This window comes from Musca domestica, unplaced genomic scaffold (genome assembly GCF_030504385.1).
Source record: "Musca domestica strain aabys unplaced genomic scaffold, Musca_domestica.polishedcontigs.V.1.1 363, whole genome shotgun sequence".
Lineage (NCBI taxonomy): Eukaryota > Metazoa > Arthropoda > Insecta > Diptera > Muscidae > Musca > Musca domestica.
In genome coordinates, this window is record NW_026712319.1 from 89,041 (window position 1) to 114,959 (window position 25,919).

At 29.0% G+C, this 25,919-nt stretch overlaps 2 protein-coding genes across 3 annotated transcripts in view; one reads left to right on the forward strand and one right to left on the reverse strand.

The window, feature by feature from the left end:
- Positions 1-25,919, forward strand: part of LOC101888019 (neuroguidin) — a 224,175-nt gene that overhangs the window by 43,454 nt on the left and 154,802 nt on the right. The gene's annotated exons all lie outside the window — the stretch shown is intronic.
- The window catches only part of LOC101895448 (ABC transporter G family member 20), a 49,814-nt gene continuing 38,534 nt past the window's right edge, over positions 14,640-25,919 (reverse strand). For both annotated transcript variants that reach the window (XM_059126078.1, XM_059126077.1), the window contains exons 6-13: positions 21,361-21,454; positions 20,892-21,280; positions 20,585-20,819; positions 20,349-20,526; positions 16,580-16,766; positions 16,245-16,510; positions 16,082-16,168; positions 14,640-15,833 (exon numbers count right to left, since the gene is read on the reverse strand). In XM_059126078.1, the coding sequence (XP_058982061.1) occupies positions 15,622-15,833; positions 16,082-16,168; positions 16,245-16,510; positions 16,580-16,766; positions 20,349-20,526; positions 20,585-20,819; positions 20,892-21,280; positions 21,361-21,454 (1,648 nt within the window). In that variant the 3' untranslated portion in view covers positions 14,640-15,621. The remainder of the gene's footprint in view (positions 15,834-16,081; positions 16,169-16,244; positions 16,511-16,579; positions 16,767-20,348; positions 20,527-20,584; positions 20,820-20,891; positions 21,281-21,360; positions 21,455-25,919) is intronic.

A 25,919-nucleotide genomic window follows, 5' to 3' on the forward strand; every position in this document is an offset into this window, starting at 1 on the left:
CTGCCATAGCAAACATGGATTTTTTAAAAAATATTTTCGAGCTGCCATAGCAAACGTGGATTTTTTAAAAAATATTTTTCGAGCTGCCATAGCAAACGTGGATTTTTTAAAAAATATTTTTCGAGCTGCCATAGCAAACGTGGATTTTTTAAAAAATATTTTTCGAGCTGCCATAGCAAACGTGGATTTTTTAAAAAATATTTTTCGAGCTGCCATAGCAAACGTGGATTTTTTAAAAAATATTTTTCGAGCTGCCATAGCAAACGTGGATTTTTTAAAAAATATTTTTCGAGCTGCCATAGCAAACGTGGATTTTTTAAAAAATATTTTTCGAGCTGCCATAGCAAACGTGGATTTTTTAAAAAATATTTTTCGAGCTGCCATAGCAAACGTGGATTTTTTAAAAAATATTTTTCGAGCTGCCATAGCAAACGTGGATTTTTTAAAAAATATTTTTCGAGCTGCCATAGCAAACGTGGATTTTTTAAAAAATATTTTTCGAGCTGCCATAGCAAACGTGGATTTTTTAAAAAATATTTTTCGAGCTGCCATAGCAAACGTGGATTTTTTAAAAAATATTTTTCGAGCTGCCATAGCAAACGTGGATTTTTTAAAAAATATTTTTCGAGATCCCGTAGCAAACCTAAGAAACCTTTTTTCCGGTCTCCAATAAAATTATTTCCTTACTCTTAGAAGTCCACTTTTTTTCTGGTTTTCATTTTTTTCTTAAATAGTTTCCATTAGTGATTCTCAATACACAATAAGTGAAATGCATCCATCGCTATGTGCTGATGCTGATGACGGTGGTGGTCCTCTTTTTCATTCCTTTTTCTGTCCATCTTATTTTTGCCTGCTCACTCATTTGCTGGCAAATTTTCAGAGTCCTTGCTGCTTTTTGCCAATTTTGTTGTTGTTGTTGAGTCTTCTACGTTTTGGTTAAGGCCTACTCACAATATTAATCCATTTAACTCAATCTTTGTGCTGCTGTAGTTTTTGAAACATTTTAGTTCGTTTTTGTATCTGATGTTGCTGATGTTTCTTTTTTTCCTGGTCCTATAATACGCAGTGCGTAAACGAGGTAGGGTGGAGAAGTTGGGGAAGGATGGTAGATTTCTTTTTTTTTGGCAAAAGTGAGAATTTTGTCTGAGTGGAATCGGATATTAATTTCGCGCTTTATGAGCTTCATGGATATTCACAGAATTTTTAACCCTTTGTGCGGGAGGTACCAGAAAGAGTGGACCGATATAGCCCATCTTTACAGAAGATCTTGTGTTAGTAGAAATAATGGGATGTGTGAAATATGAAGAGAACCGGATGCTTTTTTCTGATTTTATAATCGTTTTAATTATTCCAAACTTTTCGCTCTGTAAGAGGAGGTACCAGAAGGAATGGTCCGATCTCTACCATCTTACACCAGATCTTGGGTTAATAAAAATATTGTGATATGTGTGATTTGAAGGGAATCGGACGCTTACATCACATTTTATAAGAGTTATACTTATTCAAAATTTTGACCCTTTGTGGGGGAGGTACCAGAAGGAGAGGACCGATATTGCCCATTTTCTCACCAGACCTGGCATTAATGCAAATATTATGATTTGCTAAGTTGGAGCAAACTCGGCAAACTTTCTGTGTGGGAGATACCAGAAGGAGTGGACCGATATAACCCATCTCCGAACTCGATCTATGTTTGATAATAATATTACAATGTACCAAATTTGGACCAAATCGGATATTCCGTTAGGAAGTTATTGTACCCACCAACCAGCAGACAGAGAGAGACAAATGGGTGGACATCGCCTCCAAATGTCCTGAAACGGATTTGGTCCAAAGCGACCTGGGGTCTAAAATATTGTTAGACTTTTGAATGTCAGTTATAATTGTTTGAAAATAGGTTTAAAATGCCTTAAAAAATCCAAGTAAATCCACGCCTTTTTCGAACCATTTCTTTGCGATCCGTCATCGTGGATTTTTTTTTTTAAATATTTTTCCAAGGGCTATTAACAAACGCGGATTTTTCAAAAATATTTTTCAAGGCGTACCAATAAACGCGGATTTTTCAAAAATATTTTTTCAAGACGTACGAATAAACGTGGATTTTTTTAAAAATATTTTTTCAAGGCGTACCAATAAACGTGGATTTTTTAAAAATATTTATTTATGACCCATCAATAAACGTGGATTTTTTAATTTTTTTTTTTCAAGGGCCAACTATAAACGTGAATTTTTTAAAAATATTTTTTCAAGGGCCAACTATAAACGTGGATTTTTCAAAAAATATTTTTTCAAGGGCCAACTATAAACGTGGATTTTTTAAATATATTTATTATTATTAACAAACGTGGATTTTTTAAAAATATTTTTTCCAAGGCCACCTATAAATGTGGATTTTTTAAATATATTTTTTCAAGGCCTTCCAATAAACGTAGATTTTTTAAAAAATATTTTTTCCAAGGCCACCTATAAATGTGGATTTTTTAAAAATATTTTTTCCAAGGCCACCTATAAATGTGGATTTTTTAAAAATATTTTTTCAAGGGCTAACTATAAACGTGGATTTTTGAAATATATTTTTTCAAGGGCCAACTATAATCGTGGATTTTTTAAAAAATATTTTTTCAAGGGCCAACTATAATCGTGGATTTTTTAAAAAAATATTTTTCAAGGGCCAACTATAATCGTGGATTTTTTAAAAAATATTTTTTCAAGGGCCAACTATAATCGTGGATTTTTTAAAAAATATTTTTTCAAGGGCCAACTATAATCGTGGATTTTTTAAAAAATATTTTTTCAAGGGCTATTAACAAACGTGGATTTTTTTAAAATATTTTTTCAGGGGCTATTAACAAACGTGGATTTTTAAATATATTTTTCAGGGGTTATTAACAAACGTGGATTTTTTAAAAAAATATTTTTTCAAGTGCCAACTATAAAAAAATATTTTTTCAAGGGCAAACTATAAACGTGGATTTTTTAAAAAAATATTTTTTCAAGTGCTATTAACAAACGTGGATTTTTTAAAAAAATATTTTTTCAAGTGCCAACTATAAAAAAATATTTTTTCAAGGGCAAACTATAAACTTGGATTTTTTAAAAAAATATTTTTTCAAGTGCTATTAACAAACGTGGATTTTTTAAAAAAATATTTTTTCAAGGGCCATTAACAAACGTGGATTTTTTAAAAAAATATTTTTTCAAGGGCCATTAACAAACGTGGATTTTTTAAAAAAAATTTTCATGGCCTTCCAATAAACCTGGATTTTTTAAAAATAATTTTTCATGGCCCAACAATAAACGTGGATTTTTTAAAAATATTTTTTCAAGGGCCAACTATAAACGTGGATTTTTTAAAAATATTTTATCAAGGCCCAGTTATAAACGTGGATTTTTTAAAAATATTTTTTCAAGGCCCAGCTATAAACGTGGATTTTTTAAAAATATTTTTTCAAGGGCCATTAACAAACGTGGATTTTTTAAAAATATTCTTTCAAGGGCCATTAACAAACGTGGAATTTTTAAAAATATTTTTTCAAGGGCAATTAACAAACGTGGATTTTTTAAAAATATTTTTTCAAGGGCCATTAACAAACGTGGATTTTTTAAAAATATTTTTTCAAGGGCTATTAACAAAGGTGGATTTTTTAAAAAATATTTTTTCAAGGGCCAACTATAAACACGGATTTTTTAAAAATATTTTTTCAAGGGCTATTAACAAACGTGGATTTTTTAAAAATATTTTTTCAAGGGCTATTAACAAACGTGGATTTTTTAAAAATATTTCTTCAAGGGCTATTAACAAACGTGGATTTTTTAAAAATATTTTTTCAAGGGCTATTAACAAACGTGGATTTTTTAAAAATATTTTTTCAAGGGCTATTAACAAACGTGGATTTTTTAAAAATATTTTTTCAAGGGCTATTAACAAACGTGGATTTTTTAAAAATATTTTTTCAAGGCCCAGCTATAAACGTGGATGGACGAACATCGCCAGATCGCCTCCAAATGTCTAAAATATTGTTGGACTTTTGAATGTCAGTTATAATTGTTTGTCAATCCAGCCGATTTTCGAACTATTTCTATTGGATCCTTCTTCGTATTTATCGATTGGTTCTGTTTTTCTGCACTCACACATATATATGTATTTTCATATCCATCTTCACATGGTAGCTTTTCCATGCAATTTTCCAAAAACGCACATTTGTACTTAGAGAGTAAGTGCGTGTGTGCGTGCATGGGTTCGTGCGTCACTATCCTCGAACTCCTCAAATCCCATATCCAAACACACAGGCTCTCAAACACTTCAGAAGTTGATGAAGAAAATGTTGATGTCAATGTTGCTGCTGCTCTTCTCTGTCCTGTCCTGGCCAGGCAGCCAGTTGCATTACCATTTTCCAACGGCCATAGCTATGGCGCGTTTCTACTTATTGTATGTCTCTGACGACGAAGGAGGACGCACGACGATGATGTTTTTGCGGTTGTTCTTGGGCAGCAGTTTTATTGTTGTTGCTGTTGTTGTCATTGATGATACGTTCGTCCATTTTCCACATCTCTCCACAGCATTCACTGTGTGTGTGTGTTCCGAGTAATGTTACTCGTATTTGCTGGACAAACATGGTTGAGAGTAGTGGACTTTCTTTCATGGCGACTTCTATTACAGATCTTTTTCCTGGCCTCTTTCCCCCTCTCGACCACGACTCGAATTCCTCCCAAATCTTCCCGTCCGGCTGTGTGAGTGTTCGCTATGTACTCTGGCACTAATTTCAAGTTAGTGGATTTCTAAGGGTACACAAAACCGCATTTTCTGAAACTCGAATAAATTTTCGTTCGTTCGTCATAGGCCCGTGTTGGGTATGGTTTGGGGTGTTGGGCTATCTCAAGCCTCCTTAAGGCTCACTGCAGTTGGGTATGCGAATGTATTTGTACTTCCTGCTTTTAGGCTCCTTAATATTTCTCGTTGTGCGGTGTTCTTTCTTCTTGCTTGCCTTGCTTGGCGCTCAAAGGCTGGCAAATACATTCGCTTGTATTTGACGTATTGTCATTAGTGGCGAAATGAATTCGTCGTTCGGCGCTAGGTAACGTTTTGGCTGGGGATTAAAGCGAATCCTATTGTTTTGCGCGGCGACGGAAGTGATTTGAGATTGCTTCCCCAAATGTCATTATGCGCAGCAATACCCTTCTCCTCTTTTTGTTGGTGGGCAATTTCTTTAATTTTTCCTGCCAAGAAGAACACTTTAAGGAAATAAAAAACGTGTACTTTTTAAATTTTTTTTCAAGGGTCAACTATAAACGTGGTTTTTTTTAAATATTTCTCCCAGGTGTACCAATAAACGTGGATTTTTTAAAAATATTTTTCAAGGCGTACCAATAAACGTGGATTTTTTAAAAATATTTTTTCAAGAGCTATTAACAAATGTGGATTTTTTAAAAATATTTTTTCAAGGGCTATTAACAAAAGTGGATTTTTTAAAAATATTTTTTCAAGGGCCAACTATAAACGTGGATTTTTGAAAAATATTTTTTTCAGGGGTCACTATAAACGTGGATTTTTTAAAAATATTTTTTCAAGGGCTATTTACAAACGTGGATTTTTTAAAAATATTTTTTCAAGGGCCATTTACAAACGTGGATTTTTTAAAAATATTTTTTCAAGGGCCATTTACAAACGTGGATTTTTTAAAAATATTTTTTCAAGGGCCATTTACAAACGTGGATTTTTTAAAAATATTTTTTCAAGGGCCATTTACAAACGTGGATTTTTTAAAAATATTTTTTCAAGGGCCATTTACAAACGTGGATTTTTTAAAAATATTTTTTCAAGGGCCATTTACAAACGTGGATTTTTAAAAAATATTTTTTCAAGGGCCATTTACAAACGTGGATTTTTTAAAAATATTTTTTCAAGGGCCATTTACAAACGTGGATTTTTTAAAAATATTTTTTCAAGGGCCATTTACAAACGTGGATTTTTTAAAAATATTTTTTCAAGGGCCATTTACAAACGTGGATTTTTTAAAAATATTTTTTCAAGGGCCATTTACAAACGTGGATTTTTTAAAAATATTTTTTCAAGGGCCATTTACAAACGTGGATTTTTTAAAAATATTTTTTCAAGGGCCATTTACAAACGTGGATTTTTTAAAAATATTTTTTCAAGGGCCATTTACAAACGTGGATTTTTTAAAAATATTTTTTCAAGGGCCATTTACAAACGTGGATTTTTTAAAAATATTTTTTCAAGGCCCACTTATGAACGTGGATTTTTTAAAAATATTTTTTCAAGGCCCATTTATGAACGCGGATTTTTTTAAATTATTTTTTCAAGGGCTATTGATAAACGTGGATTTTTTAAGAATATTTTTTCAAGGGTTATTAACAAACGTGGATTTTTTAAAAATATTTTTTCAAGGGCCATTTACAAACGTGGATTTTTTAAAAATATTTTTTCAAGGGCCATTTACAAACGTGGATTTTTTAAAAATATTTTTTCAAGGGCCATTTACAAACGTGGATTTTTTAAAAATATTTTTTCAAGGGCCATTTACAAACGTGGATTTTTTAAAAATATTTTTTCAAGGGCCATTTACAAACGTGGATTTTTTAAAAATATTTTTTCAAGGGCCATTTACAAACGTGGATTTTTTAAAAATATTTTTTCAAGGGCCATTTACAAACGTGGATTTTTTAAAATATTTTTTCAAGGGCCATTTACAAACGTGGATTTTTTAAAAATATTTTTTCAAGGGCCATTTACAAACGTGGATTTTTTAAAAATATTTTTTCAAGGGCCATTTACAAACGTGGATTTTTTAAAAATATTTTTTCAAGGGCCATTTACAAACGTGGATTTTTTAAAAATAATTTTTCAAGGCCCATTTACAAACGTGGATTTTTTAAAAATATTTTTTCAAGGGCCATTTACAAACGTGGATTTTTTAAAAATATTTTTTCAAGGGCCATTTACAAACGTGGATTTTTTAAAAATATTTTTTCAAGGGCCATTTACAAACTTGGATTTTTTAAAAATATTTTTTCAAGGGCCATTTACAAACGTGGATTTTTTAAAAATATTTTTTCAAGGGCCATTTACAAACGTGGATTTTTTAAAAATATTTTTTCAAGGGCCATTTACAAACGTGGATTTTTTAAAAATATTTTTTCAAGGGCCATTTACAAACGTGGATATTTAAAAAATATTTTTTCAGGGACCAACTATAAACTTGGATTTTTTAAAAATATTTCTTCAGGGACAAACTATAAACGTGGATTTTTTAAAAATATTTTTTCAAGGGCCATTTACAAACGTGGATATTTAAAAAATATTTTTTCAGGGACCAACTATAAACTTGGATTTTTTAAAAATATTTCTTCAGGGACAAACTATAAACGTGGATTTTTTAAAAATATTTTTTCAGGGGCCAACTATAAACTTGGATTTTTTAAAAATATTTTTTCAGGGGCCAACTATAAACTTGGATTTTTAAAAAATATATTTTTAAAATTAAATTAAAATTCAATCCAAATAATATATTTTTAAAAATCCAGATAGTTTATTGTTCCTAAATTTGTTAAAGTTCTTGTGTGGGTTTTTTGGCACCAAATCTCAATTTTCTAGTCCACAAAATATTCTCCTTTCCTTTCTCAATCCTGCAAACTTTTTCTAGGTCATTCATATAATAAATACCGACATTGCCAAAAAAATATATGTATAAATAATAATGTTATTTTTCCCTAGAAATTGTTTTATATACATTTACTTAACCTTGATTTACATTCAAACTTGGAGAGAGAGAGAAAGTCTCAGTGTGTGTGTGTGTGTGGAAGTTCGCAAAAGCAGGAAATTAAAATTTCCAGACAGTTGGTCAGACATAAAAGTTTTACTTTAGATATATATTTACAGACCTTAAAACCAATGGAGACATACATATAGAGAGCAAGACATGGATACATTTACAAACAAAACCAAAAACTTAGTTATAAAACTGCAACGTAGTTCAATGGTCTCTTCTCTCAGGACCAGTAGCAGCAGCATCTGGTCAGTATTTCTAATTGCCCAGCCACATAAAAAGGATGCTTAGAAGGGAAGGGGGTTCTGGAGGTTGTAAAGGATGCAAGGACTCTGTGTTAAAGTAATTAAAGCAAAAACAAAAACCTAGCCAACAAAACTTGTTGTTTTATTTGTTGGCTGGCATCTGATTTGAACTAGATTTTTATGCTAGGATTTTATAATTTAAACAGATTCGATAGCCAGACAAAGCAGAGGAGGCAGACAACAAGGGTTACATACATATATATTCCAGGAAGAAAATTATAACTTAGACATTGCCGGTATGGACATATGTTTTTAAAAGTCCGAGTGAGTGCCTGGGTTGCCTAACGAACGAAACAAATATTGAAATTGAAAAAATATTTTTAAAAATATCCACGTTTATAGTTGGGCCTTGAAAAAATATTTTTAAAAATATCCACGTTTATAGTTGGGCCTTGAAAAAATATTTTTAAAAATATCCACGTTTATAGTTGGGCCTTGAAAAAATATTTTTAAAAATATCCACGTTTATAGTTGGGCCTTGAAAAAATATTTTTAAAAATATCCACGTTTATAGTTGGGCCTGAAAAAATATTTTTAAAAATATCCACGTTTATAGTTGGGGCTTGAAAAATATTTTTAAAAAATCCACGTTTATAGTTGGGGCTTGAAAAATATTTTTAAAAAATCCACGTTTATAGTTGGGGCTTGAAAAAATATTTTTAAAAAATCCACGTTTATAGTTGGGCCTTGAGAAAATATTTTTAAAAAATCCACGCTTATAGTTGGGCCTTGAGAAAATATTTTTAAAAAATTCACGTTTTTTGTTGGACCTTGAAAACATATTTTTAAAAAATCCACGTTTATAGCTGGGCCTTGAAAAAATATTTTTAAAAAATCCACGTTTATAGTTGGGCCTTGAAAAAATATCTTTAAAAATATCCACGTTTATAGTTGGGCCTGAAAAAATATTTTTAAAAATATCCACGTTTATAGTTGGGGCTTGAAAAATATTTTTAAAAAATCCACGTTTATAGTTGGGGCTTGAAAAATATTTTTAAAAAATCCACGTTTATAGTTGGGGCTTGAAAAAATATTTTTAAAAAATCCACGTTTATAGTTGGGCCTTGAGAAAATATTTTTAAAAAATCCACGCTTATAGTTGGGCCTTGAGAAAATTTTTAAAAAATTCACGTTTTTTGTTGGACCTTGAAAACATATTTTTAAAAAATCCACGTTTATAGCTGGGCCTTGAAAAAATATTTTTAAAAAATCCACGTTTATAGTTGGGCCTTGAAAAAATATTTTTTAAAAAATCCACGTTTATAAATGGCCCTTGAAAAAATATTTTTTAAAAAATCCAGGTTTATAAATGGCCCTTGAAAAAATATTTTTTAAAAAATCCACGTTTATAAACGACCCTTGAAAAAATATTTTTAAAAAAATCCACGTTTATAAATGGCTCTTGAAAAATATTTTTAAAAAAATCCACGTTTATAAATGGCTCTTGAAAAATATTTTTAAAAAATCCACGTTTATTGGTACGCCTTGAAAAAATATTTTAAAAAAATCCACGTTCATTTATAGTTGGACCTTGAAAGACTACTTTTAAAAAATCCACGTTCATTTATAGTTGGACCTTGAAAGACTACTTTTAAAAAATCCACGTTTATTGGTACGCCTTAAAAAAATATTTTTAAAAAATCCACGTTTCTAGTTGGACCTTAAAAAATATTTTTAAAAAATCCACGTTTATTGGTACGCCTTAAAAAAATATTTTTAAAAAATCCACGTTTCTAGTTGGACCTTAAAAAATATTTTTAAAAAATCCACGTTTATAGTTGGACCTTGAAAAAATATTTTTAAAAAATCCACGTTTATAGTTGGACCTTGAAAAACTATTTTTAAAAAATCCACGTTTCTAGTTGGACCTTAAAAAATATTTTCAAAAAATCCACGTTCATTTATAGTTGGACCTTGAAAGACTATTTTTAAAAAATCCACGTTTATTGGTACGCCTTAAAAAAATATTTTTAAAAAATCCACATTTCTAGTTGGACCTTAAAAAATATTTTTAAAAAATCCACGTTTATGGTTGGACCTTGAAAAAATATTTTTAAAAAATCCCCGTTTATAGTTGGACCTTGAAAAAATATTTTTAAAAAATCCACGTTTATAGTTGGGCTTCGAAATTTTTTTTTTTTTAAAAATCCACGTTTATAGTTGGGCCTTGAAAAATATTTTTAAAAAATCCACGTTTCTAGTTGGGCCTTGAAAAAATATTTTTAAAAAATCCACATTTATTGGTACGCCTTAAAAAAATATTTTTAAAAAATCCACATTTATTGGTACGCCTTAAAAAAATATTTTTAAAAAATCCACGTTTATTGGTAGGCCTTGAAAAAATATTTTTAAAAACTCCACGTTTATTGGTACGCCTTAAAAAAATATTTTTAAAAAATCCACGTTTATTGGTACGCTTTAAAAAATCCATGTTTATTGGTACGCCTTAAAAATTATTTTTAAAAAATCCACGTTTATTGGTACGCCTTAAAAAAATATTTTTAAAAAATACAAAATCAAGGGCTTTTGATAAACGTAGATTTTTTAAAAATATTTTTTAATGGCCAATTTTTATTTTGAAATGAAAAATGGCAACCCTGTCAGCTATCCAAAAACGTATCACATAGCACAAAAACAAAAAGAGCATCAGTATCTCTAACTTTACAGCTCTATCCTTGTGTGGCTGTGTTTTATCTTGCCTCCTAAAGGTATGCTTTAGTGTGCCAGACAATCTACACCCAAGATAATAGTAGGATGTATGCTTTGGCATAAAACTTTATAAGGATGTGTTAATAAAACATGTCCTTGTGAACACACACACATACATACATATAGCAAACACACATACATCTGCACACAATTCAAAGTAAATTTGAGGTTATGAAAATAATGGCCAGTCATGCGTCTGTCCTTCCCATTTTATTGTTGCATTTAAATGAAGGTGAAAGTTCAAAATCACCACTTGTAATGAATTGTTTTATTGGCTTTGCATCTGGATTTCCTTACGAAACTCGCAGCACCGGAGAAAATTTGTATCAAAACAAAAGAAAAATATTTTATAATTTTCTCAATTCTCCCCTGGGGGGTGAAACATACACCGACACACCCATAGATATAAATGTAAAAATGTGTGTGTGTGTGCGCCCGGCATCCTTTGTGCCAGGTTAATGACTTTGGGGTGCGACAACACTTGAACTGAATATTGTATTCAGACGAAAGCAGAAGAAGAACAAGACAAAGTTTTGTGTTATGCAGATTAACATGACTGCGAAAATCTGTTCCTAGGTCAAGGTTGTTATGCAAATTTTATTCTAAATAACTGTGAAGGGGAAGATTTTTAAAGATAAACATTTAAAGAATATATTTTAAAGAGATGAAATTTTTGCTGCATAGAAAAATATTTTTAAAAAATTCACGTTGTAGTTGGGTCTTGGAAAAAAATATTTTTAAAAAATCCACGTTGTACTTGGGTCTTGGAAAAAATATTTTTAAAAAATCCACGTTGTAGTTGGGTCTTGGAAAAAAATATTTTTAAAAAATCCACGTTGTAGTTGGGTTTTGGAAAAAACATTTTTAAAAAATCCACGTTGTAGTTGGGTTTTGGAAAAAACATTTTTAAAAAATCCACGTTGTAGTTGGGTCTTGGAAAAAATATTTTTAAAAAATCCACGTTTGTTAATTGCCCTTGAAAAAATATTTTTAAAAAATCCACGTTTGTTAATTGCCCTTGAAAAAATATTTTAAAAAAATCCACATTTATAGTTGGGCCTTGAAAAAATATTTTTAAAAAATCCACGTTTATAGTTGGGCCTTGATATTTTTAAAAAATCCACGTTTATAGTTGGGCCTTGATATTTTTAAAAAATCCACGTTTATAGTTGGGCCTTGATATTTTTAAAAAATCCACGTTTATAGTTGGGCCATATTTTTAAAAAATCCACGTTTATCGATGGGGCTTGAAAAAATATTTTTAAAAAATCCACGTTTGTAAATTGCGCTTGTAAAAATATTTTTTAAAAATCCACGTTTGTAAATTGCAGTAGAAAAAATATTTTTAAAAAATCCACGTTTGTAAATTGCACTTGAAAAAATATTTTTTAAAAATCCACGTTTGTAAATTGCAGTAGAAAAAATATTTTTAAAAAATCCACGTTTGTAAATTACACTTGAAAAAATATTTTTATAAAATCCACGTTTGTAAATTGCACTTGAAAAAATATTTGTAAAAAATCCACGTTTGTTAATTGCCCTTGAAAGAATATTTATAAAAAACTCACGTTTGCTATGGGACCTTAAGAATTTTTTTTTTTAAATCCACGTTTGCTATGGGACCTTAAGAATTTTTTTTTTTTAATCCACGTTTGCTATGAGACTTTAAATTTTTTTTTAAAAATCCACATCTTGGAAAAAATATTTTTAAAAAAACCACGTTTATAGTTGACCCCTGAAAAATATTTTTAAAAAAACCACGTTTATAGTTGACCCCTGAAAAATATTTTTAAAAAAACCACGTTTATAGTTGACCCCTGAAAAATATTTTTAAAAAAACCACGTTTATAGTTGACCCCTGAAAAATATTTTTAAAAACACCACGTTTATAGTTGACCCCTGAAAAATATTTTTAAAAAAACCACGTTTATAGTTGACCCCTGAAAAATATTTTTAAAAAAACCACGTTTATAGTTGACCCCTGAAAAATATTTTTAAAAAAACCACGTTTATAATTGGATCTTTAAAAAATATTTTTAAAAAAATCCTCGTTTATAGTTGGCCCTTGAAAAAATATTTTTAAAAAATCTACGTTTGTTAATTGCCCTTGAAAGAATATTTTTAAAAAATCTACGTTTGTTAATTGCCCTTGAAAGAATATTTTTAAAAAATCTACGTTTGTTAATTGCCCTTGAAAGAATATTTTTAAAAAATCTACGTTTGTTAATTGCCCTTGAAAAAATATTTTTAAAAAATCCACGTTTGTTACTTACCCTTGAAAAAATATTTTTAAAAAATCCACGTTTGTTAATTGCCCTTGAAAAATTATTTTTAAAAAATCCACATTTGAAAAAATATTTTTAAAAATTCCACGTTTGTTAAATGCCCTTGAAAAAATATTTTTAAAAATTCCACGTTTGTAAAATGCCCTTGAAAAAATATTTTTAAAAAATCTACGTTTGTTAATTGCCCTTGAAAAAATATTTTTAAAAAATCTACGTTTGTTAATTGCCCTTGAAAAAATATTTTTAAAAAGTCTACGTTTGTTAATTGCCCTTGAAAGAATATTTTTAAAAAATCTACGTTTGTTAATTGCCCTTGAGAAAATATTTTTAAAAAATCCACGTTTGTTAATTGCCCTTGAAAAAATATTTTGTAAAAAATCCACGTTTGTTAATTGCCCTTGAGAAAATATTTTTAAAAAGTCCAAGTTTATAGTTGGGGCTTGAAAAAATATTTTTAAAAAATCCACGTTTATAGTTGACCCTTGAAAAAATATTTTTTGAAAAATCCACGTTGTAGTTGGGTCTTGGAAAAAATATTTTTAAAAAATCCACGTTTATAGTTGTCCCTTGAAAAAATATTTTTACAAAAAACCACGTTTATGGTTAGGGCTTGAAAAAATATTTTTAAAAAATCCACGTTTATAGTTAGGGCTTGAAAAAATATTTTAAAAAAAACCATGAAAAAATATTTTTTGAAAAATCCACGTTGTAGTTGGGTCTTGGAAAAAATATTTTTAAAAAATCCACGTTTATAGTTGTCCCTTGAAAAAATATTTTTACAAAAAACCACGTTTATGGTTAGGGCTTGAAAAAATATTTTTAAAAAATCCACGTTTATAGTTAGGGCTTGAAAAAATATTTTTAAAAAAACCATGATTATGGTTGGGGCTTGAAAAAATATTTTTAAAAAATCCACGTTTATAGTTAGGGCTTGAAAAAATATTTTTAAAAAAACCATGATTATGGTTGGGGCTTGAAAAAATATTTTTAAAAAATCCACGTTTGCTATGGGACCTTAAAAATATTTTTTTTTTTAATCCACGTTTGCTATGGGACCTTTTTTATAAAATCCACATTTGCTATGGGACCTTAAATTATTTTTCCACATCTTGGAAAAAAATTTTTAAAAAATCCACGTTTTTAGTTGGCCCTTAAAAACAAAATTTTAAAAAAATTTACGTCCTTTAGAGGGCCTCTAAAATATTTAAAAGAACACATTTTTTGCAGGGCCTCTAAAGATATTTTTAAAATCTAAAGTATTTTTATTCCTCGTCATTTTGAAGGGTCCTAAAATATTGAGAAAAAAATAGTTTTAAAAAAAATCTTCCAATGGCCCTTCACGTTGTTTATATTTGGTTGCTTTTTCATTGATGATTGGCAATGCCGTGGCATTGCCAATTACTTGTTATTCATATTTCCCCACCTATTCCATTGCCTACTTTTAGGCTCTCGTTAGTGAAACCCCTTTGAAACAAAGATTGTCATATTTCTTTTGATTTCTTTAGCATTATAAAAATTTATTTTCACAAAAAAATTACATTTGTTTTTTTTGGCTTAACTCTTCGTACAAATAATACAAATTAAAAAAATAATAATTATTATTCATACTAAAATCTATAATAAACTAAAATTATATTCGTAATATTTAACCTAGCCTAGAATAGCAAAAAATAGACCTTTACAAAAATTAAATTTTTATATAATTTTTATACAAATATAAAAAATATAAAAGAATTATAAATTAAAATAGGGAAGAGATAAAATTTAACTAAAATGTACAAAGGGAAGTGGAAAAGAGGGACAGAGTGAGAAATTTGTGGGGTGGGAGAGTAAGAGATGGAGCTGTTATTGGAGAAGAGAGGTTGAATCCTGGGTGAATTTCCAATGTACCTTTTTTCTGGAGGGGTATAGGGGAGTGAATGAGGCTGATATACTTTGGGTAGGGTTGCCCCCTTTTTTGGGCTTTAAAAAGTCCTCGGATTTATTACCCTCCCACCTTCAATAAAATTTATTTCTATTTCACTTTCTTTGAAAATTTACATAAAATTGATATAAATATTAAAAGGGAATATTTTTTAAATATTAAATATTTTACTGGTAACCATTTTTTAATAAAAAAATTATAAGAAATATTTTTGAAAAATATTTAAAAAAATATATATTAAATTACAATGTTGGATGGATTTTTTTTTGTGGGAATGGAATAAAAATGAAATGGATGGAAGGGAAAGGAAGGAAAGGGGGAAATTAAAAAAATATATTTTTTGGGAGGCAATTAATGTTTCCCCTTTTCATCCTTCCTTTTTGGAAATTTTAATTTTTAATTTTTTTTGTGAACTTTAAATTGTGAATCTTTTACCTGTGTCTGAGCTTTGTGAATCTTCTTTGATTATTTTGTGTGTATATAAATATTTTTAATGATTTTTTTTTTTTGAGATGATAAACTATGCGAGAATTCCATAAAAAATGTTTGTAAAATACTTTCTTTTTTTAAATAAAAATATTTTTTTCTAACCTAAAACATTTACACTAGCCTATCTACGCCTTCCTCTTAAGGCCCACCATGCACAGTGTAAAGAATATTACAATCCAGGCAGCCATAACCAAGAAACCGCCATAGACCTTGCCATTGGTAATGTCCCAACCCTTTTCGAGGATGTTTCGGGCCGATATTGAGGGTAAAGTAAAGGGGAAATATAATACCACATCTTGCAAAGCCTTGGGCATGCCTTCCAGGGGCCACAGGAGACCTAGGAAAAAATGGAAAATTTTTAAAAAATATATTTTTTTTAATTATTTTTTTTATTTTTTTTTTAAATTTTTTTTATTTTTTTTTAAATTTTTTTTATTTTTTTTTTAATTTTTTATTTTTTTTTTTTTAATTTGTTTTAATTTTTTATTTTTTTTTTGATTTTTAATTTTTTTTTAATTTTTTTTTTTAATTTTTCATTTATTTATTTTTTTTAATGAAACCCCCTCTCCCCCCATCTCCTCTTACCACACAAAATAATCATGGGATAGAAAGCACCGGTGGCCACGAAATTCGCCTCTGTATGCGACTTGCAATAGACGGATATAAGCAATCCTAAAAAAAGGTTTAGAGAACAAAAAAGTGTTACCCATTTTTTTTTGTTTGATCATGTCATTCATTAACACCTTACCAAACAACATGCCGCAAAATGAGGTCAATGTCAATAAAAATATCAACGTCGTGGTATCGCCCTTATTGTAGGTGTCAAACACCAAACCAATATAAACAATCACTTCAATACTTTGAGCCACCATGATAATGAATTGAGTCAGCAAATGGGCCCACAGCATTTGTATGGCCGAAACACCGGCCACTAGGGTACGATCCCACACGCCATCCAGGCGTTCTTCAATGAAAACGGACGCTGTCATCAGAGTGGCCAAAAAGAAGACCATACTAAACACAAATGAAAAGACCAGAAAAAATTGAAAATTATTTTTTTGAAAATATTTTTTCCAAACTCACGTCATGACCACACCGGGTGCCACATAGCGCTGGAATTCCATATCCTCAGTACCATAAATGGGTTCTTGCAAATTCACCGGAATCGAGGCAAGACTGGAGGGATAATTGCAATCGGTAACGACATCCTTGATGAAGCTGCTGTAGACCTCACGCAGTTTCCTCTCCAGATAGTAGGAGATTTGACGATCTGAAAAAAAATTAGAAATTGGCAAATTTTAATCTTTTTAAAATATTTCATAATTTTTTTCATATTTTATATACTTGTTCTAATAATTTTAACACCTCTGTTAAGTTCACAGGGCTCTGTTAATAAAATAAATTTATATTTTTATTCAGGAAGTCCTGTTTTTTTTAGAAAATTTTTAAAAAAAAATTAGATTTTTAGATTTTTGAACTCCCGTTAATTTTTAACAGAACTCTGTTAATAACATTTTTTATTAAATCTTATAATTTTACTACAATGTTGTGTTTTTTTTTTCTTTCTAATTCTTAAAAATGTTTTTTTTTTTCATATTTTCTATATTTTTTTTTAATAATTAAAAATTCAATTTTGACACCTCTGTTAACTTAACAGTGCTCTGTTAAAATAACATTTTTCATATTTTTAATCAAAAAAATCTTTTTTTTTTAAATCTAATAAAATGTTCAATTTTTAAGAATTTTTTGAACTCCTGTTAATTTTTAATAGAACTCTGTTAATAACATTATTTCCTAAATTTTGCTACAATGTTGTGTTTTTTTCTGTCTTTCTAATTTTTAAAAATGTTTTTTTTAATATTTTCTATATTTTTTAACAATTAGAAATTAAATTTTGGACACCTCTGTTAACTTAGCAGTGCTCTGTTATTATAAAATTTTTCACATTTTTAATCAAGAAAGTCTTTTTTTTTAGAAAATTTGAAGAAATTTTCAATTTTTAAGATTTTTATAAATCCCCGTTAATATTTAACAGAGGTCTGTTAATAACATTTTTTTTTAATTTTATGATTTTACTACAATGTTGTGTTCTTTCTTTCTAATACTTAAAAAATATTATTTTTTTATATTTTTATATTTTTTTAACAATTAGAAATTAATATTTCAAACCTCTGTTAACTTAACAGAGCTCTGCTAAAATAAAGTTTATGCTATTTTTAATAAAGAAGGTGTATTTTTAGAAAATGTAATGAATTTTCGATTTTTAACATTTTTTTGGACGAATAACAGAACTCTGTTAATAACATTATTCGTTAAGTTACATTAATATGATTTTTTTATTATAATACTCCATATTTTATTATTTTTCTAATGAAAAAATTAACTTTTTTGACACCTCTGTTAACTTAACATAGCTCTGTTAATATAAAGGTTGTCCAGTTTTTAATTAGGAAGGTTGTTTTTAGAAAATCTAAAGAAATTTTCAATAATGAACAATTTTTAACGAATAACAGAGCTCTGTTAATAACATTGGCTGTTAATAACATTTTGAACGAATAACAGAACTCTGTTAATAACATTGACGGAGCTCTGTTAATAACATTATTCCCTAAATTACATTATTTCATGAATTTTTCATTTTAAAAATTAATTTTCGATTTTTAAAAATTTTTCGAGCGAACAACTCTGTTAATAACATTAACAGAGCTCTGTTAATAACATTATGTTCCAAATTTTTTAATTTTATTACAATATTGTGTTTTCTTTTCTGGGCATTTTTTTCTAAAAATTAAAACTAATTTTTCTGTCGTTCTGTTAACTTAACAGAGTTCTGTCAAACTTATATCCTGTTAAAAAGGGCTGTTATCTTAACAGAATTCTCTTAACAACATTTGCTTTTCTATTTTCCAGTTAGAGATCAAATTTGTATAGGAATGTGAGGCATTTTTTAAGACTTTTGAATCTCTGTTAACTTTTTAACAGACCTCTGTTAATAACATTTTATTTTCGTTTCAATTGCTTAACATATTTTCCCATGGTATTTCATATTTTATATATTTTTTTAATAATTAAAAATTAATTTTTAACACCTCTGCTGTTAACTTAACAGAGCTCTGTTAATATAAAGTTTGGGCTATTTTTGATTAAGAAGGTATTCTATTGTTTTAGGAAATCTAATATTTTTTTTTTTTAACAATTTTCTCTGTGCCATTTATTTTTTTAACAGAGCTCTGTTAATAACATTATTTTAAAAATGTTATAATTTTATTGAAATATTGTGTTTTTTTTTGCAGGGTATCTTTTCCAAATCTTAAAAAAATATTTTTTTGTCATTCTGTTAACTTAACAGAGTTCTGTTAAAATCATATTTTTTAAATGCTGATAACTTAACAGAGTTCTGTTAATGAATTTTTTTTGTTCATATAAATATTAAAAACAATATTTTTGTCGAGCTGTTAACTTAACAGAGTTCTGTTAAAATCAATATTTTTTATTTCTCTTAACAGAGTTCTGTTAATGACATTTATTTTTTCTGTTCATAGAAATATTAGAAAAAAAATGTTTTTTTTGCCGTACTGTTAACTTAACAGAGCTCTGTTAAAATCAATATTTTTTTTAATTCTGTTAACAGAGTTCTGTTAATGGCATTTAATTTTTTGCGGTTATAAAAATATTTAAAAAATATTTTTTGTCGTACTGTTAACAGAGTTCTGTTAAAATCAATATTTCTTAATTCTCTTAACAGAGTTCTATAAATGACATTTATTTTTTTCTGTTCATAAAAATATTTAAAAAAATGTTTTTTTTGTTGAACTGTTAACCTAACAGAGTTCTGTTAAAATCAATATTTTCTAATTTTCTTAACAGAGTTCTGGTAATGACGTTTATTTTTTCTGTTCTGTTTTGTAAAAAGTTTTTTTTTCGTACTGTTAACTTAACAGAGTTCTGTTAAAATCAATATTTTGTTATTCTCTTAACATAGTTATTTTCGTACTGTTAACTTAACAGAGTTATGTAAAAGTTAATATTTTTTAATTCTCTTAACAGAGTTCTGTTAATGACATATATGTTTTCTGTTCATAAAAATTTTGAAAAAATTGGTTTTTTTTGTACTGTTAACTTAACAGAGTTCTGTTAAAATCAATATTTTTTAATTCTATTAACAGAGTTCTGTTAATGACATTTATTTTTTTTTTATATAAATATTTAAAAAAATATTTTTTGTCGTACTGTTAACTTAACAGAATTCTGTTAAAATCCATATTTTGTAATTCTCTTAAAAGAGTTCGGTTAAAATTGTTTTTTGTCGTACTGTTAACTTAACAGAGTTCTGCTAAAATCAATATTTTTTATTTCTCTTAACAGAGTTCTGTTAATGAAATTAATTTTTTCTGTTCATAAAAATATTTAAAAAATATTCTTTGGTCGTACTGTTAACTTAACAGAGTTCTGTTAAAATCAATATTTTGTTTATTCTCCTAAAAGCGTTCTGTTAATGAAATTAATTTTTTCGGTTCATAATGTTGTTTTTCGTACTGTTAACTTAACAGAGTTCTGTTAAAATGAATATTTTTTAATTCTCTTAACAGAGTTCTGTTAATGACATTTATTTTTTCTGTTCATACAAATATTTTTAAAAAAGATTTTTTTTCGTACTGTTAACTTAAAAGAGTTCTGTTAAAATCCATATTTTTTAATTCTCTTAACAGAGTTCTGTTAATTAAAATAATTTTTTTGTTTATAAAAATATTAAGTTTTTATGGAGATCTGATGGAACACACAAGATTTTTGAACCTCTTTTAATTTTTACCGGACCTCTGTTAATAAAATTTTTTTTATCAACTTGACTTACCCGTATTATCTAAATGCACTGTAACCTGGGCATTATCAATGGCATCATCTTCGGCATAGCGTCCATCTTCCAAGAAGGTCTGCATAGAAGTTGAAAAGTTGCTGGCAAAATAAACATAACCCAAAATCTTGGCCTTTTTGGCATCGCGATGGGCCTCCTCGAGACTGGGGTAAAATACCTAAAAGAATTTTCATAAAATTTTTTAATCGGTTTAAATTTTAGAAAATATGTCTTACCCTATTCAAGTGATCTGAACCCTCCAGACCGGTTATATAGCGACATGAAAGATTACTAAAATAACACGTGTCATTGGCCGGGTTTACAGTTATCAGATCTGGACTATAACATGACTCCCATTGGCGTACCTCATCATTGACAATACCGATTTTTAGATTGGTTGGTGTCTTGCCCACGGCCATGTAGAAGCAGGATAGTTGGATGATGGGAAAGAGTAACATGAAAATAATTCCTCTGAAAGAGACAGAGAGAGAAAGGGATGAGTTAAATGAGAAACCTTAACGAGGGAGCAAAAGATTGCCTTACGAGGGTTGTCTAAAAAGTTGTACAAAATTTTTGGTCATCAGAGCCTTGATCCTTCCCTTGGTGGTGAACAGGCATTTCTTGGTATTATCGTTGTCATCATCTTCCTCCAGTTGTTTTTCGGGATTGGGCTTCTCACTCATCGACTTTTCCGTGGGCTGTATAATGGACGATGCATCAATGACCTCAACACCATTACAAATGGCATTGGAGTTGTGATGATGTTGCTGCTGAGAGGGTAGCTGGGCCAGCGATGCTTCTATGACGTCATTATCACCCTGTTTTTGACTCAATATCAGAAAGGCATCCTCAATGGAGTTCACTTCGAACCGTAACATTATATTTTCGGGAGTATCCTCGGCCAATAGTACACCTTTGCGCATAAGACCGATCTGTGGAAGGGGGGAGGAGAGGATAAAGGGGATCTTAAATATGTTTTCCTGAAATAATTTTGGGGAGTTTTCTAACTTACACTATTGGCTTGCTTAGCTTCCTCAATGTAATGTGTCGTTATAATCACAGCCATTTTGCTATTTCTGGTTGTCTCCACCAAGAACTCCCAGATTCTGTAAAGAAAAAAAAAAATTGCAACAAAAAAATTAAATATTTTTTTCTTTTATTTTCAGGTAAATATTTTTGCAAAAGAAAAGCTGTTGTGAACTCTCAGTGATGGCTTTAACAGTGGACTGTTAATAACATGGTCTGTAAAAAATTCCAAAATTATCTTAAAATTCAACTCAGTTGTTTCCTATATTTCTTTTGTCATCAAACAAATTTTGGGGGCTCTGTTAAGCCGTTAACAGAGCTCTGTTAATAACAGAGTCTAAAGTTTTTCTAATAAATAGCAATATTAGTAACTCCTAACCCAAATTTCCTTTAAAATCGTGCTAAAATATAATTTTTGCATACCTCTGTTAAGTTAACAGATATATGTTATTAACAGAGCTGTCCAGTTTTGAAAAAAAAAAATTGAAAATTTAATAAGACCATCGATGATTTTTGAAAATTTAAATAAATTCTGACCTCTGCTAACCTTTTTTATAAGAGCTCTGTTAATAACATAACTCTGCTAATATCAAAAATATGTTATTCTTAATTTAATTTTATTCCAAATCGCATCTTGGGCCTTAAATGTTGATTAACGAAGTAATTCAGTGGCTCTGTTAAACTCTTAACAGAGCTCTGTTATTAACAGAGTCTTACAAAATTTTTAATAAATAGCAATATGACTAACTTCTAATTAAAATCGGGTAAAATGTAATATTAACAGTGAAGGCTTTAACAGTGGACTGTTAATAACATGGTTTGTAGAAATGTTAAAAGTTTCCGAAATTGATCCTCAGTTACATAAGTTTAGATTAACTGTATGTCTCTAAAGATTACAGTGTTCTGTTAAGTCATTAACAGAGCTCTGTTACTAACATGTCCTAAATTTTTCTAAAAAAAATTAGAATAGAACAGCTGCAGCAAACATAACTTAAAAATCGTTTAAATATGACTTTTACATAACTCTGTTAAGTTAACAGAGGTCTGTTATTGCACAAGGTGTTGTATTTTTTTTATAAAAACACATTGAAATTTTAATAAATCCAGGAATTATTTTTACAAAAGTTAAATAAATTTTGATCTCTGTTAATATTTTTATCGGCGATCTGTTAAAAACATAGCTCTGTTAATAATAAAAAATTGTAAATCTGAATTAAAATCTATTGCGAGTTACACCCGGTCATTTCATTTCGGCGACTTTCTTTCCTTTAACGGATTCATTGCCTCTGTTAAGCTGTTAACAGAGATCTGTTATTAACAGAGTGTAAAAATTTTCTAATAAATAACAAAAAAATTAACCTCTAACTGATATTTTCTCATTTTAATTGTATAAGTGTGATTTTTACATACCTCTGTTAAGTTAACAGAATTATGTTATTAACATAAGTGTCCAGTTTTGATAAAAATATTGAAATTTTAATAAAACCGTCGATAATTTTTGATCATTTAAATAAATTCTGATCTCTGTTAACTTTTTTAGCAGAGCTCTGTTAATAACATAACTCTGTTAATACCAAAAATATGTTATTCTCAATTTAAATTTATTTTAAATCGCATATTGGGTCTTAAATATCGATTTAGAAATTCAGTGGCTCTGTTATGCTCTTAACAGAGCTCTGTTAATAACAGAGTCAACATTTTATAATAAATTACAATATAAGTAACTTCTAATCCAAACATTCTCATTATAATTGGGTAAAATGTAATTTTAACATGCCTCTGTTAATTTAACAGAATTATGTTATTAACAGAACTTACAAGTTTTAACAAAAACTTTGAAATTTTAATGAAACCGTCGATGATAACTAATAACTTAAACAAATGCTGACCTCTGTTAACTTTTTTAGCGGAGCTCTGTTAATAACATAACTCTGTTAAAACCAAGAAAATATACACTGGTGGCCAAAACTAAAGCAACTGAAATTACAAGGAGAATGAATGCCCTGTAACTTTTTCAAAAAATAAGAAAATGTGAAAGTTTTTCTTGTTTTAAATTAGGTACTTTATTCACTTTTTAAAAACCTAAAACATAAAACCAAAATTCATTTTTATATAAAAAATAATGTTTGGTAAAGTCAATTAACCCGATTTTGGCTTGGACAAAACAAAAGCAACTCTGTTGTACATTCATATAACCGCTGCAATTTTAGTTGTTTTTATTGTGATATTTATCGCTTTTTGCTTCCTTCGACAATTTCGCTTGTCAAAAATCCTTTTTGAGAAGTTTTTTACAACAGTATGTGTTTTTCTTTTCGTTTTTTAAGTACTGCCCAAAAAAATTTTAAAAATGGCTAGAATCAAATACAGTACCCGAGTAAAACAGGAAATTATCAGTGACTATCAAAACAACATATCACAGAAAATGATTTCCGAAAAATGTTTCATAAATATTTATGTGATTTCATAATTATTTCTGTATACTAAGTCGGTTTTTTGAAACTGGATCAGTAGTAACAGTCTATAACGGATGAAGGCCGTGAAAAACTTCAGCCCGTACTGATCCACAAATTGTGAGAGAAATAAAAAACAACTATTTAAGAGTTCAACTGGATTGGTGAGAGAGCAATCATTGGATATATGCTCGAGATCAGTGCGTAGACGAGTAGTGGCAGCTGGTCTGCATGCCTGTAAGACATCAAAAAACCATTTATATCTGAAAAAATCAAAAAGGCTTTCGGAAACGATAATATTAAGTGGAATCAAGCTCAATGGAAAAAACATTATTTCTGGGATGAGTCTACCTTTAATATTAAAGGCTCAGACGTGAACAATTTTACGGTGAGAAGACCAAAATATGAAGGACTCAAGCCGCAGTGTTGCAAAGGTACAGTGAAGCATGAGGGAGGGTCAAAAATGGCGTGTCGCTGTTTTTCTTTCTATGGACTTGGGCCTATCCATAAAATAAAGAAAGTTGTGGATCGGTTTGTTTACAAAGATGTGTTGGACATCACGTTGTTCCCTTACGCTGAGTAAAATATTCGGCTGATTTGGGTGTTTCAGCATGACAATGATCCCAAACTTGTATCAAAACTTGTCAAATATTGGTTGCGGGAGTCAAAAATTGATGTTTTGTTATGGCCGGCACAATCACCTGACCTAAACTCCATAGAAAACCTTTGGAGTATCGTAGATAGGAAGATCAAGCGAGATTCGGAAATAAATAAGCACAACATTTTCTAAAGAATTCGGGGTGCCTGGGAAAGCACACCCAAGGATCAAATTGAGCGTGTTATAGATTCAATGCCTCGTAGGTGTGCAGCTGCTATCAAAAATAATGGTTATGCTATGGACTACTAGCCAAAATTTAATTATTTTAAAATAAAAAATCGAAAGTTGCTTTAGTTTTGACCAAGCAAAAATTGGGTCATTTTAGTTTTCCACATATTATTTTTCGTTCAAATGATTTTTGTATTTTTATTTTTAGTTTCTTAAAAGTGAATTAAACCCCTCATTTAAAACTGGAAAAATAATTACGATTTGTTTATTTTTGTAAAATTTACAGGACATTTATTGTCTTTGCGATTTAAGTTGCTTTAGTTTTGGCCACCAGTGTATATTCTCAATTTAAATTGAGACCAAATCGCACATTGGGCCTTAAATTTCAATTAACTAATTAATTCAGTGGCTTTGTTAAGCTGTTAACAGACATCTGTTAATAACAGAGTCTAAAGATTTTCTAATAAATCATAATATAAGTAACTTCTAATTCAAAATTTCTTGTTAAAATCGGGTAAAATGTAATTTTAACATACCTCTGTTAAGTTAACAGAAGTATGTTATTAACGAAACTGTCCAATTTTAGTAGAAACTTTTAAATTTTAATAAAACCGTCGATGATTTATGATCAATTAAATCAATTCTGTCCTCTGTTATTTTTTTTTTAACAGAACTCTGTTAATAACATAACTCTGTTAATACCAAGAAAATATATTTTTTCAATTTAAATTGAGACCAAATCGCATCTTGGGCCTTAAATTAGGTTACCTAAGTAATTTAGTGGTTCTGTTAAGCTTTTAACAGAGCTCTGTTATTAACAGAGTCTTACAAAATTTCTAAAAAATATTAATACTAGCAACTTCTAATCCAAAATGCCCATTAATATCGGGTAAATTATAATTTTTACCCGCCTCTGTTAAGTTAACAGAATTATGTTATTAACATAAGTATCAAGTTTTGATAAAAATATTGAAATTTTAATTAAACCGTCGATGATTTTTGATCATTTAAATAAATGCTGACCTCTGTTAATTTTTTTAGCAGAGCTCTGTTAATAACATGACCCTGTTAATACCAACAAAATTTTATTCTTAATTTAAATTTATTCCAAATCGCATCTTGGGCCTTAAATGTACAATTATCTAATTTAGTGGTCCTGTTAAGTTGTTAACAGAGCTCTGTTATTAACAGAGGCTTAACATTTTCTAATAAATAACAATATAATTAAACTCTAACCCAAATATAGCATTAAAATCGGTGTAAAATGTA